This window comes from Miniopterus natalensis, chromosome 12 (genome assembly GCF_054644295.1).
Source record: "Miniopterus natalensis isolate mMinNat1 chromosome 12, mMinNat1.hap1, whole genome shotgun sequence".
Lineage (NCBI taxonomy): Eukaryota > Metazoa > Chordata > Mammalia > Chiroptera > Miniopteridae > Miniopterus > Miniopterus natalensis.
The window spans coordinates 18,604,421-18,618,483 of record NC_142092.1 but is presented as its reverse complement, the minus strand read 5'-3'; the positions used below and the strand labels follow the sequence as shown (position 1 = coordinate 18,618,483).

Below are 14,063 nucleotides of genomic sequence, written 5' to 3'. Positions count from 1 at the left end.
CTACCTGATATAGCCAACTTTAAATTAGGTTATATTGGGAGTGAAGTGTCTGATTTCACACTGAGTGCTATGCTACTACTAATTCAAATGCATTCGAGTGCACAAATGCCTTTAGAGTGTGAGGCAGACATTCTACTAGAAGTTATGTGTAACATTACTCGGAATCTGTCCTTGAGGCCAAACGGCAAGAAGTTTTAGTGTGAATTTCTTGGGATCCTCGGGCATTAAAATGGATTTTCTTTCTCTTCTAGATTGAGGTTATATGGAGATTAGATGCTAGGAAGAACCAGGCAAACTTCTGTCTATTGAATTGAACAGGAGCCACCACATAAGTGGGCCTGAAGGACAGGCTCTTGTAAAACCAAATTCTAAGTAAGGCAGGATTTCCCAGGTTACTGAGGACTCCCAAGACAGATGGCCACCTTGTCATGCAGTTATCACAAATGGGAAGCCTTAGGAAAAAGTGTTATGACTCATAAAATTAAAAAAAGGTGGGACTTCAGACTGCACTCTGGTGACTAGCAATACCCATAGCTGGAGGGAGGGACGGAGGAAGGGAGGTTGAAAAAAAAGCTACATGTAAATTTGGTGTGCAGACTCCTACCAATAGATTAGCTGTACCATCTGGAAAGATACCTTTTATTATTATTATTTTTAATAAGCAATTGCTAATTTACATCACAGCATACCAACTGCCTTTACTTTTAGCAATTATTCTTATATTATTCCAGCTGGAATAAATGGCTTTTGTTAATCAACTTTCATATCTACTGGGCTGTTTCGTCTCTACCTTTTTCAATATTAATATGTTCGGGGTTTTTTTTCTTACTTTAGGGTTAATCCAGTTTCTGATTATGGTTGTTAGAATTTATACTCAAATAAGTGCTATACTCAGTCAACTATTAGGTACTTTCTTAATCTAACTCTTCTGTATCATCTTCTCCCAATAGCCATAACAGCTCTTCCTACCTCCCGACATAAAGGGTAGCGATGCACGCAGAGGTGGGGTTTCTGTGTATGCTTGGTGTTCACCATCCATGGGGAACTGTGAAGGGGATCGCTGAAGCTTATCCTTTTTGGCCATACTTTTCAACCTTTTTTCTGCCCTAACCCCCTTCTGGGATATGAGCAGCGGTTCACTGTTGTGAATGTTTTCAACTGGAATTAAGATGAAGGGACAAAGTAGTTTAAAAGAGTCTACCTCTGACGCCCGGCTTCTGACCTGGAGGACCTGCCCCCTCACGGAGAATCATTGCTCCCAAGACGGCACCGGTGCATTCCTCTTCTTTTTATTAATGGTTTTCAGTTTGGCCACTTGAATACCTAAAACTAAAAGTCCAGAAAGCGGTCAATGTATTCATATTCCAAACAAGTCCCCAAAGTCCTCAAAGGCTAAGGAGACAACCAAGTCAGCGCCCCACCTCTGCTTTGTAGATGATGACAGTGAGGAGAAACTGAGACTCATTTTCCAGAAAAGCTTGTTTTCAGCTGTTTTCAAGTCCCTGCCAGGTAGGGACTTCTGTAATATAGAAATCAAGATTCCTGCTGTCAGAGACTACTCTGCATCGAGGGCCATGGCCGTTACCACGAAGCTGAAGGGCGCCTGCACTTTCCAGTGGAAGTAGGCCCTCTTCCTCTTTTTCTGCTTGCGGAAACTTGCGAAATAATTTTCAAAGTGAGCACAATATGAATTACAGGCAGAACTTTTTGTTTTTAAAAAAAGAGATATAATGCATCCTTATCAACATAGCTACATTTGTGGATTATAATTTAGCTACTCTTGTAAGCACTACCCTTCTTTAAATTTACTAAAGAAGGATTTCTTGTTGATTGATGCATTAATTTAAAACTGTGAAATTTGTTTAAAAGCCAACAGGCTGGTAGAACAAAAGGCATTAGAGGAGTGGCAGACATCAGGAAAAAAATTTAGGGTTGAATAAGACATTGCAGCTAAGGCTAGATGGAAACCAAAGAACATATGTGCATAACCCATGGACAGCAGTGTGGTGAAGGCCTGGGGGGTGGAGTAAAGGGAGGCGATGGAAGAAAGAAGGGGGGGACATAGGTAATACTTTTGATAATAAAGATAAATTTTTTAAAAATGTCCATGGACAGTAGATAATGCATGAGATACCAGGTGAGTTAGGGATTTGAATATCAAATCTGGTAACTCATCTTTCTTGCCACTGGTTTATTTTTAGGAAGTTTTGTGAGATTATTGGTGATAGACACTTAACACTTGCACTGATTTAATACTTATTTATTGGACATATACTAAGTGTGAGGCAAGCCATGTGTTTTGTTGGTTTGTAAAAATACTGTTAATTACTTGAAACTTGCAAATCTGAAGTTGGTGCAAAAAATTTTCGGGGCTTCATCGAGGACCTGTTCATTCTAATGTTAAAAAACAGACATGAGTGCTTGCTCCCTTGTAGTTTGTATTTCTTTGTTCTTTTTAGCTATTTATCTTTCTCTGCTTTCTTTAGTGAAAGAAAAAAAAAAATCAACCTCAAAAAGACAACCAACCAAACAAAAAAACTGTAGGGAATTATTTTCCTGATAAAACAATCAGTAATGGATAAACATTTAGGTAGAAGATTGACTCTCCTCTCTGACCTGGGTTCATTAAAAAATATTTAGCTATTTAAAAACTAAACTTTTTATTATAGAGATCTTCAGATAAATTGTGTTGTTGATTTCTGGAGTTAATTTTAGAAGCAAGTAATATAAGAGGACTCATTATGCATGCTGAGTGGGTATTAATATGGTGTAACCTGTTCGGCTTTGATTTAAGTGAATGTCACTGCATTCATCAGAAGCTGTTTCTCTTTTGAAATGAATTTATGCAGATACTTGACGTGTTCCAAATAAAATCCTCTGTTTCTCCACAAACTCCTGGATTTTCATAGGTTACACACAAAGGTGGTTGAAAGGTTATCTGGCTCAGAACTCATAGTTAGGCATTTTGTAGGATAAGCTTTCCAATATTCAATTTGAAGCAGATTTTAAAAGTAATTTATCATTTTATATTTGGCTCTCTATTAAATTTTCTCCAATAAAGCTTAGCTATAATCTAAAAGGCATAGTTGTGTGTGTACATGCATGTGTGTTTGTGTTTTAAATATATGTGAAGTTTTAAATATATGGGTATTTTAGCAGTTAATGTAATTTAATTGACCAAATTATATAATTTTAACAGATATTTGTTCGTACGATGTCTCTTGATTTTCCTTAGTTGTACTCACATTGATCATATTCACTCTTTGCACACAAGCCAAGGGAGAAGACTGGAGCTAGCATAGGGAAGCTGGAATAAATACCTCTTTAGGAGGTGAGCAGAGTCCAGCGAGTGTGGCTCAGTTGGCTGAGTGTTGCCCCATGCACCAAGGGGTCGCTGGTTTGATTCCCAGTCTGGGCACATGCTCGGGTTTCAGGCTTTGTTGATGTTTCTCTCTCTCTCTCTCTCTCTTTTCCTCCTCCCTCTCTCCCCTCCTCTTTCTCTAGAATCAATAAAAACATATATATATTTTTTAAAAAGAGATGAGCAGAAAGGGATGGAAATGTAATGGAACCAAGTTCTAACAATAAGTGCTAAAATATCAACTCACATTTGAAGAAACAAAATTGGAGTATGTCATCTTTACTTAAATTAAAGTGCATCTGTAGTTGTTAAATATATGCTATGTGAGATGCAGACATATGCTGCTTACCATATAGCAGATAAATTAATATAGACGTTCAGTTATGTGAATGTGAAATTAGGCAACTTAAGGTTGAAGGATGAATGGATTCATTTTTTTTACCCGCATCCTAGAAGGTCTTTCTTTAGTGGCTCTCAGAAATATTGATGGCTGGGTGCTGGGACCATTTTAGTAATTTAGGCTGACTGAGCAGGAAGAGTGGGTACACTAAAATGTGTGGGAACATGATTATACCCCTTTTATAGTAAATTCTGGAATTGGGAGCATTTGATCATTGGGCAGAGTTCATACACCCTCGGAAGGTGACTGTGGCTTCCTCTTCTGCTTATTCTTCTGCTTGTGCCACTGACACCTCCCTCACCCTCCTCCCATTTCCTCTTCACCTCTTTCTTATAGTTGCCCTCCCCTCCCCCCATGCTCCCCACCTCCCCTCTCTCCCCTCTCTCCCCTCCCTCCCCTCCCTCCCTACCACCTTCTTTTCAAACAAATTAATTGAGACATGATTCACATTCCATGTGATTCACCTATTTAAAGCATGCAATTCAGTGGTTTTAGTATATTCAAGGAATTGTGCAACTAATCACAGAGCAGCCACAACCTAATTTTAGAACATTTCATTATGAGACAATTCCCATTCCCCCTCCCCTGCCCTAAGCAACCATCAATCTACTTTCTGTCTCTAAATTTGCCTGGCCTGAACCTTTCCTATAATGAAATCATGTAGTAGGTGGCCTCTGGTGACTGGCTTCCTCAACAGCATATTTTTAAGGGTCATCCATGTGTAGCATGTATCTGCCCTTCACACCTTTTTATGACCGAATAATATTCCATGGTATAGATGTGGCACATTTTGTTCACGCATTCATCAGTTCACGGGCATTTCAGTTGCCTCGGTTTTTTGGGGGGTTTTTTAGCTATTATGAATAATGCATTCACACTGGTGAACATTCATGTGCAAGTGTTTTGTATAATTGTATATTTTCATTTCTCTTGGTTGTATACCTAGCAGTGGAATTGCTGGGGCGTTTGATCACTGTCTTTAACATTTTCAGAAACTACCAAACTGTTTTCCAAAGGGGATGCATCATATTATATTCACACCAGCAGTGTGTGCCAGTTCTGATTTCTCCACAGCCTCTCCATCCCTCTGAATTTTCATGTGAGCCACCTCCCAAGTCTCCTATCCTTTGCGAATTGATTCATAGCAGAAGTTCCCTGGGCTATGATGGACTGGTGTGGTAGCTGGTGTTACTCATGTAGTCTCTAGCTGTAAGCATTGGTGTCTGCTTCCCCAGTATGTTGTTGAAATAATTTTCAGTTTGTACTGTGGATGTGTAAAAAGTCAGGAAGTAAGGCAAATGGACCCAGACCAACGCCTTTTTGGGGAACTTTTAGAGAATTAGGACATGTTAGAATGTCTAAGATAACTCCTGATGATACTAACCCTGGTAACTTCCAGGTATGTTTGAAGACCAGAGACACTTGGAAAACTCCGCTTGTCAGAACCAAAAGGTTTGCAAACGTGCCAGGGTTTCTCTGGTTTGCATTGATATCAACAAATGCCCTCTGTGAAGCATGGCTTGTTGTTATCTCTGTAATTACGGCTGGCTCAGTCCTCTGGGAATTAGGCACTCAATATTGACTTGGAATTAAATCTTGTCTTGGAAAGTGCTCGGGTAGTCAGGTTGCTTTCACTCCTTCACTATTGAAGAGAACACCAGTTATGGTTGAAAGGTTTCACTGGAGTTGAGGTTACTATACTTAAGTGAAGCATTTCCTCTTTCTTTCTTTTTTAAATCCCCCTGCAAGAACCCTGACTCAGTGCAGTTCCTAAATGGAACAGTGCTTTGGGGACCTATGAAGAAGGCAGTCTGCAGGAATTGTTAATTGTTTCTAAAAATAACTCCAGGAGCCAGGCTAATGGTAATGACTGGGTTCTGGCACTTTATGGTTATAGCAACCACTTTTATATATTTTTATTTCCTCCCCTAATGCTTAATTATCTCCATGTGGGCATTGTGATGGTGTATCATTGAAAGTATTAAAAATTTAATTAATTGCTTGACAGTTATATCTCGTGGAAATTACAATAGTGGTAATCTTCAAATTGCAAATCACACACAATAAAGTGTAGCTACCAATTACGGATTTTAGTGTTTTTATATTCTATAGCAACAAACTGCCAAGTCTAAAATAAAGTCAACTAAAGCATTCTGTTCTTTCCTGATCTCTACTACATATTCTACTGGAAGATTGTAAGCTTTGTCATAGAGATATGGCTGGAATCACAAATTTTTGAAAAAATATATTCAGACCAGCAAATATTTAATTGTAAACTATAGAAGTTCAATATATTGAATGTGTCAGTGTTTGTATTTTATTTTTGGATGGTGTAAAATTTTATTCTTTTTCTATAATAATCATTGTTTATGTTGGTTTATGGTGATTTTCTTACTATATCATTATTAGTTCTTTACATGCATCTGGGATTGTATCTAATAAGATGATTAGAGGTTAACATTTAGTTAATCTGAAAATTAATAGTTTTTTTAAATTATTTTTAATGGTTTTTTACATAGAGCAGTGAGTCTAACCCAGTTTTTAAATCTTGACATAACAAACAAAAGATTTTACATAATGTTTAGTGTGTTCTCCTCCGTCATTTCAGATAAGACCAGAAATCAGCCTTCCTGATGAACTGGATGACGATGAAGACGATGAGGGTGACGTAAAGGACGTGGATCTTTCAGTTCCTGGCTCTTGCTACCTGAAACTGCTGTCACTCACCTCGCCTTTGGTTTTACCAGGTGACTCTTACTGATTTAGCGGCAGGGAAGCTAGCATTTTTCAGTGATTTTTACCTATCTGATTGTGCCCTTTTGCAATGTGTACATACTATGGCTTACTTTAATCTTACATACTTATTTTCTCTCTGAAATGCAACATGCTCCCATCTGTTCTATAGGACCGCTTGAGGTGGTATGGCATTCAAAACATACTGAATATGTTAGATTTGAATAAAATTGAGCTGGAGAACTAGTTTAAGCAACCATTTTTACTGAGAAATTAAAATGTATTTCAAATGCTAAATGTATTCTGTAAGACAAATTTGCACTGGAACTTGAAGTCACGGATTCAAATAACTGTTTATTATTACATAAGGTAAGTAAAAAGGTCATTAAAATCTTCTGAGATTTACTGGCTAGTTTCATCATCATAAATTCATTCTTTCTTTTGAATTACTCGAAAGATGGCACCAATATTTGAGAACTGTAAATTAATGCCTTTAAACAACAGATCAAATTGTGTGGTCATTTAGTTTCAATGTAAATTTTACAGAACCCTGACATTTTAAAAATTATTCTAATTATATCTAATTATTCTAATTCAGTGGTAGTCAATATTTTGCTGAGCATGCATCTATTACCTGTCCTCTCCCAATTCTAGCTTGAATGTTCATGGATGTAAAAATTTAATTTCTGAAAATTAAGTTCAGTAAACATGAGAAATGTCATCTTATCTTTACAATCGTAACCTCACTAGCCTGTAACATTGGAAGATTTTTCCTTGGTTTCATCGCATGTGGAGATTCCTGAGGAATTCAACCAAATATATATTATTAGTTTCTAGACAAAGCTCCGGTCCCAAACCGCCTCCTCCTTTCATCAGAGAAAGCTGGATGGCACCTAAGGCTTGTACTGACACCAGGAACAAGCCTTAGAGACTGGTTTCCCAGGGGAAGACGACCAGATGGCGGCGAAGGTGACTGCGGTCCCCGCTGCCTCCCACAACCACGTCAAAATGACAACTGAAATACAGAACCACCGTCACTCAGAGCCTCCTGAGATCTGGCTGCACAGAAGCCCCACAGCCAGGGAGCTGAAGGAGCACCGAGACCAGTAGGAGGGGCGGAGACGCGGGCGGATCGGGGCTGAATGGGAGACGGACGCGGCCACCGGCCCACACCCAGTGCTGCAGTTTAAACCCGGGAGGGAATCTCAGTGGTGGTTTCCCGGAGGAGCGAGGGGTCTCAGCCCCACAGCAGGCCCCCAGCCCAGGGCTCTAGGGCCAGGAAGAGACGTCCCCATACTTCTGGCTGTGAAACCAGTGGGGACTGTCGCTGAGGGTCTCGGAGGCTGCGGGAGCCCCAGCAGCTCCTCTTAAAGGGCCCGGCACGGACTCACTCGGACGCTCCCTCTGAGCCCAGCGCCCGGCAGCAGGAAAGGACCCGGGACACTCGGGGGGGAACTAACCTGCCTGGAATCCGGGCGAGAGGCAGAGGGGCGGCTTCCTCCCGGGCAGAAGGGCTGGCGGAGGCCATGGCTCCTTTGGCAAGTCCTCCCCGCACACAGCCGGCAGGCAGGCGCCATGTTTGAATCGCCAGCACCTGACCCACACCTCTGGCCCCGCCCCTCCCCACCTGCAGCTCATCCAGGCCATTTCCAGGGGCTTTTCTGTGCAAGTGGCCTCTCGAGCCTCACGCTTAGGACTTTCCTAAAATCTCTCAAACAGGCAGCAGTGTGCCCCATACGGCTTGATAAGCGGCCCCAGGCCTGGCACTAGTGGCAGCTGCATTGGCTCATAGCTTGGCCTCTCCTGGACACCTCCAAGCCCAGCAGAAGCAGCAGCCAACTATGGTTTGCTGTGTAGCTCATGCTGGGTGGCCCTGGGCAAGGCACTGGCACAGGCTGACTTTGCACCTCCCAGGCAGCCCCAGAGACAGTGCACCTGGTGGTCAGATGCGACGACGCTGGATTACAACCCTACCACAGCCACGAGTGACACACTCAAGGGGCGCACTTGGTGAACACCAAAGCCCCACTGAAGTAAATCCTGCTCTTTGGCTATAGCTGCATCTGGTCCTCACAGCTCATTGGCCTGGGGTTCAGTTCCTCCTGGTGACACCAACAGCAACCAAGGCTCAACTACAACAGGACAGTGCACAGCCCACACAGGGGAGCACCAGAAGGCCCAGCTCAGGTGACTGGGGAGGCTGAACCACTGGGCCCTACAGGACACCTACTACACAAAGCCACTCTACCAATTCCAGGAGACATAGCAGCTCTTCCTAATACATAGAAACAAACACCAGGAAGCAGCTAAAATGCAGAGGCAAAGAAACATGTCACAAACGAAAGAACAGAGGAAATTTCTAGAAGAGGAACTAAATGAAATAGATCCAAGCAAGCTAACAGATGCAGAGTTCAGAATTTTGTTTATAAGGATGCTCAACCATATTTGTAAGAGTATTACGAAAATAACTGAGAAAATCGATGACATAATAAAGTACCAATCAGAAATAAAGGGTACACGAACTGAAATGAATAATTTACAGGGAATCAACAGTAGAGTAGAGGATGCTGAGAAATCAGCAATTTGGAACATGAGGAAACGAAAAACCACCAGAAGAGCAAAAAGAAAAAAGAATCTAGAAATATGAAGATAGTGTAAGGAGTCTCTAGTGGCCCAACATTCGTATTATTGGGGTGCCAGAGGAGATGAAAGAGATCAAGAAATTGAAAACCTGTTTGAAAAAATAATTACAGAAAACTTCCCCTACCTGGGAAAAGAAATAGACTTACAAGTCCAAGAAGCACAGAGGGTCCCAAACAAGAGGAACCCAAAGAGGCCCATAGCAAGACACATCATCATTAAAATGCCAAAAGTTAAAGACAAAGGGAGAATCTTAAAAGCAGCAAGAGAAAAGCAATTAGTTACCTACAAGGGAGCACCCATAGGACCATCAGCTGACTTCTCAACAGAAACTTTGCAGGCCAGAAGGGAGTGGCAAGAAATATTCAAAGTGATGAAAAACATGGAACTACAACCAAGATTGCTCTACCCAGCAAAGCTATCATTTAGAATTGAAGGTCAGATAAAGAGCTTCACAGATAAGAAAAAGCTAAAGGAGTTCATCACCACTGGACCAGCACTACAGGAAAAGTTGAAGGGTCTTCTTTAAGAAGAAGCTAATGAATGGAAGAATCTGACGAACTAAATAGATCCAGAGACATTGACGCAGGCAACAGTCGATCATATTTCAGAGGGAAGGGGGGTGGGGGGTGGGAAGATATTAACCAAAGAAGTTATATGCATATATGCATAACCCATGGACACAGGAAATAATGGGGTGAAGGCCTGGGGAGGAGGTGGGAGCGAGGTGCAGGGGGTCAATGGGGGAAGACACCTGTAATACTTTCAACAATAGATACATTTTTTTAAAAAGGGAAAAAGATCAGTTTCCTATTCCTTTCACATGTTCTTTCCTACTTCGTACCTCAGGGTTCTTCAGGGCCTAGGTCCTTTCCTGCAGTTAATAGTGAGTTGAGGAAGGAAAACGCCTTCGGTTACCAAAGTTCCTCTGGTACCCTAAAATGTCCTTAGTATTAAAATGATGATGTTTCCCCTTACATGGATCCCTCACCCCCCGGGCTTGTGGTATGAGAATAGGAGGGAAGACGTTGGTTGCCAAGGTGTGCTATTGTTTGTCCTCCCAGTCTGTGCAGAGCTGTGCGGCCGTTATGTTATTCCTCTGTGTGGTTTGTACTTGATGGTTATTAGCACCTTTCCTTAAGAAAACTTGATATCAGCAGTTATACCTGTTTGAGAAAATTCAATAGAGTCAGGTGGGTAGTCTAAATGCTATCTGTGTCTCACAAGCCGTGTCAGCATGGGCTAAGTTCATTTTTCTGTGCCTCACTTTCCCTGGGATTACTCAAGAAAGAACGAGGAAAGAGCACCAGCCTTAGGAATGTATAGCCTCAAAGGTCCAGGGGGGGTGACACATATTAGGTCTCTAGGTACAGGAGGTAGGCAAAACCAAATTGCAAGGAATGTAAGTGAATCCTTGCCCTTTTCTCTTACTTTTCAAGTAAACACAAATGCAGCTGCAAACTAAATTCAGTAATTTGCATATTTTAAATAAGGGTGTTCCTGGTACCTGTTAAAATATTTTTTAAATTTGGAAATGACTCGACTTATAAGAAGTCGCAAAATCAGTTTAGAAAGTGGCAGTATACTTTTACTTACCTGTTCCCAATTGATAGCATCTCACATAACCTTAGTTCATTATTAAAACCAGGAATTTCACATTGGTGCAATATTGTTAACTATAGATCTATTCGGATTTCACCAGTTTTTTTTCCTTTTTTCCACTCAGCATGTGTTTGAATCCATTCAAATACTTGCCTATATGAATTGTTCTTTTTAATTCCTGAGTAGTACTTCATTGTAGGATGTACTACAGTTTGCTCATCCACTCACCTTTTGAAAGCTATTTGGGATGTTTTAAAAATTTATATCTAACACTGCAACCTACAAATTTTCAGCTCTTTTCAAATTCTCACCTGGTCAAAGACTAGGGCAAGACTCAGTAATGATGGAAGAAATTCCAAGTTGCTAGCTTAGTGGCCGGGGGAAGATGGTACTTTTTACATCAGTTGCAGTCTTGGTATCTTCCCCTCATTTAAACTATTCTTAGGGCTGGAGTTATTTTGAGAATCCCTAGTCCCCTGAAAAGAGCTTGATAAGTAGACAAATTTCCATTCCTGTGTTAGTCTATTGCAGATGTATACTTATCTCTTGACATGTATCAGCTTTTGCCAGAATCGGATCCCTTCTGAGAAAGCATGAAATTGCCCTCTCTCATCATAGTGCCTGTGTCCTCAACGATGATACTAGCTACATTCTAAAAAGACTACACTCCTACTCAGCCAGCTTGAAGCAATCATACATGGGCATGTGGATGCAGGTGTTGGGGTGTATCCCCTGCAATTGGATGTTTCTCATCGCTTTCATTTAGATGATGTGTTGATTAGGGTCTTGACAGGAAAGGCACATTCAGATGGAGTAACTGAGAGTTTAATAAAGGGGCTATTATGTTGTCCTGGTTAAAGGAAAATCACAGGCAATGGTGAGTCATCCCAGAGTGGTTCATGTCCCTTAACTAGAAGATGCAAGGGGAGGTAGCAGTTAGGAGAAAGAGAGAGCATCTGTGTTACAAGCAGGGAAGCCAAGCCTGCACAAGAGGCGTGCAGGCAACCTGTAGCGATCTTGCAGGTGGGTACCTGGGGAGTACATGCCTGACCTCACTGTGTTTCCACCCGCTGACCTCCTGCCAGCGTCCCCCATTGGGTGAAGCCAGAGGACAAGGGAGCCTGATGATGCAGTTGGTAAAGGTTATTCTTCCAGGGCAGAGCTGGGTGAGAGGGTGGGGGATGGATCTGGAGGGATAAATGGAAAGCATCCCACAGTGTTTTCTGGGCTTTGAGTGGAGAAGCTTGGTTGCATCTAGGAAATTTTTATATAGCATTGACAGAACTGGGCACATAATAGGTGCACCAGTAAGCACTTACTGCCTTTCATTCAATCATGGTCATATAAAGGAGACTTTTAGATCTATTCAGAATGAAATTCCAGTTTTGTTAGAGTGGATCCTTGTTTTTTGTTCCTATAATAAGTGGCACATACAGTAGTTTCCTTTTTTTGTTTTCCATATGATTTGTTTAGTTTTAATGTTTTTGTTTCTGCATTGGGCAACCTCTAGTGGTTCTTAGGAAAATAACACTTGAATATAAACCTCCAATCTTATCAAGTATTCTGTTTGGGTATCTACTGTCATTTGATCCCACATATCTGCATTACCTTATAATAAGTAAAAATATCAAGCAATAAAGATCTTGGGCTTAATTAGAACCACAAGCAAAGAAAAAATGAACTAATATTTTGTTTTTTAATAATTGTACTGATATTGCTACAGAATGATAAAGGCATCTCTTAAAATACCTAAATGACAAGAAGGAGCCAGTCACATGGAAATCTGGGTCTGGTGTGTTCCATGTAGAAGGAACAGCAGGTGCAGTGGCCCTGACTTAGATATAAACTTTGCGTTACTGAGGAATGGGAAAGAGGCCATGTGGAGACGTGCCATCAGCACAGCTAGCAGGGAGGATGGGGTTCGAGATAAGGTCGGGGGTGGGGGGCAGGGGCTCCATCATAGAAAGCCTCGGTCATTGTCAGGAGTTATTCTATGTACAGTGAAAAGCCATTGGAAACTCTTAGGGAGGGGAATGACATCAAATTCTGGCTTTGGGACGGACAGTGGTTTGTAGGGGCATGGTCATGAGGAGTAGAAACCACGAAACTAGTTTTTGAATTCATCCAGATGCGGAAGAGAGGAGATAATGGCTGGGCAGGTAGCAGTGAAAATGGAGAGAAATGGGTGGATTTGGGCTGTATCCTTGAAGGTTGATCTAGAAGGACTGGCTGATGGAGTGCATGTAGGGAGTGTGGGAAGGGAAACGGTAAGCATGGCTAAGCTTTTCAGCTTGAACAACTGGGTGCTATGGTCTGACTTGAGCAAGACTTAAGAAGCATGGGAATGGAGAGCTCTCTCTTTATTTTGTGATGTTTGGCCTGAAATAGGCTCAGTTGTTGTTGTGTATGCTTTAAAAGTGTTTCTCTTCTAGTATACTGTAGTAATCTCCTTTTATCTCTTTCAGCTTTGGAGGAATTTTTTACATCTCTCGTGAGGCAAGAGATGGTGAATATGCCCCGGGGGGTCTATCACCTGGCATTAAGAGGAGGTGCCCGCACAGACCAAGGAAAGACGGTGGCAGGAATCCCCAATTTTATACTGAAAATGTATGAAACAAACAAGCAGCCAGGCTTGAAACCTGGCCTTGCAGGTGAGCAGCACAGAGTATTCAGGTACAGGATTTTAATGTATTGTTCTAACTTCCATTCCCAGGCAGGAGGGAGTGGGTCATGGTAGGGCATTGCTGCTGCTGCTCCTCACGTATAGACACAGCTGGGTAATGAACAAAAATAAATCACATTTTAAAGGCATCAGAGAACTGTCGAAGCAAAGATGAAAAGACAGACAAAAATTCCGGAATCGGAGAGCATTTTAGGAACAGTCCCATCCGCAAAGCGGGATTTTCACTGATCCTGGTTGTGGGCTTGGATCAGGGCTTGGCCAGGAAGAGGCCTGTTGGAGGAAAGAGAAATGGGGGCTTTTGGCGGTTCCACTGGACTAGGGTGATGTGATGGTTAATTTTATGTGTCACATGATTGGGCTCAGAGATGCCCAGATCGGTGCTAAAACATTAGCTTTGGGTGCGTCTGTTGAATGTGTGTTCAAAAGAGCTTAGCATTTGAATCAGACTGAGTAAAGAAGATCACACTCACCGGTGTGTCTGGGCAACATTCAGTCTGTTGAAGGCCTGAACAGAACAGAAAAACAAAGGAAGGGTGAATTTGCTTTGCTTGACCAGGTGCATCCATGTCCTGCCCTTGGACATTGACACTCCTGGTTCTCAGGCTTTTGGACTCAGACTGAATTATATCTCTGGCTTCCCTGGT

At 41.7% G+C, this 14,063-nt stretch overlaps 1 protein-coding gene across 2 annotated transcripts in view; it reads left to right on the top strand.

Annotated features, from left to right (window-relative positions):
* The window catches only part of FOCAD (focadhesin), a 256,025-nt gene that overhangs the window by 151,134 nt on the left and 90,828 nt on the right, over nt 1–14,063 (top strand). For both annotated transcript variants that reach the window (XM_087822637.1, XM_087822638.1), the window contains 2 exons: nt 6,370–6,508; nt 13,202–13,387. In XM_087822637.1, coding sequence (XP_087678763.1) covers nt 6,370–6,508; nt 13,202–13,387 — 325 coding nt within the window. The remainder of the gene's footprint in view (nt 1–6,369; nt 6,509–13,201; nt 13,388–14,063) is intronic.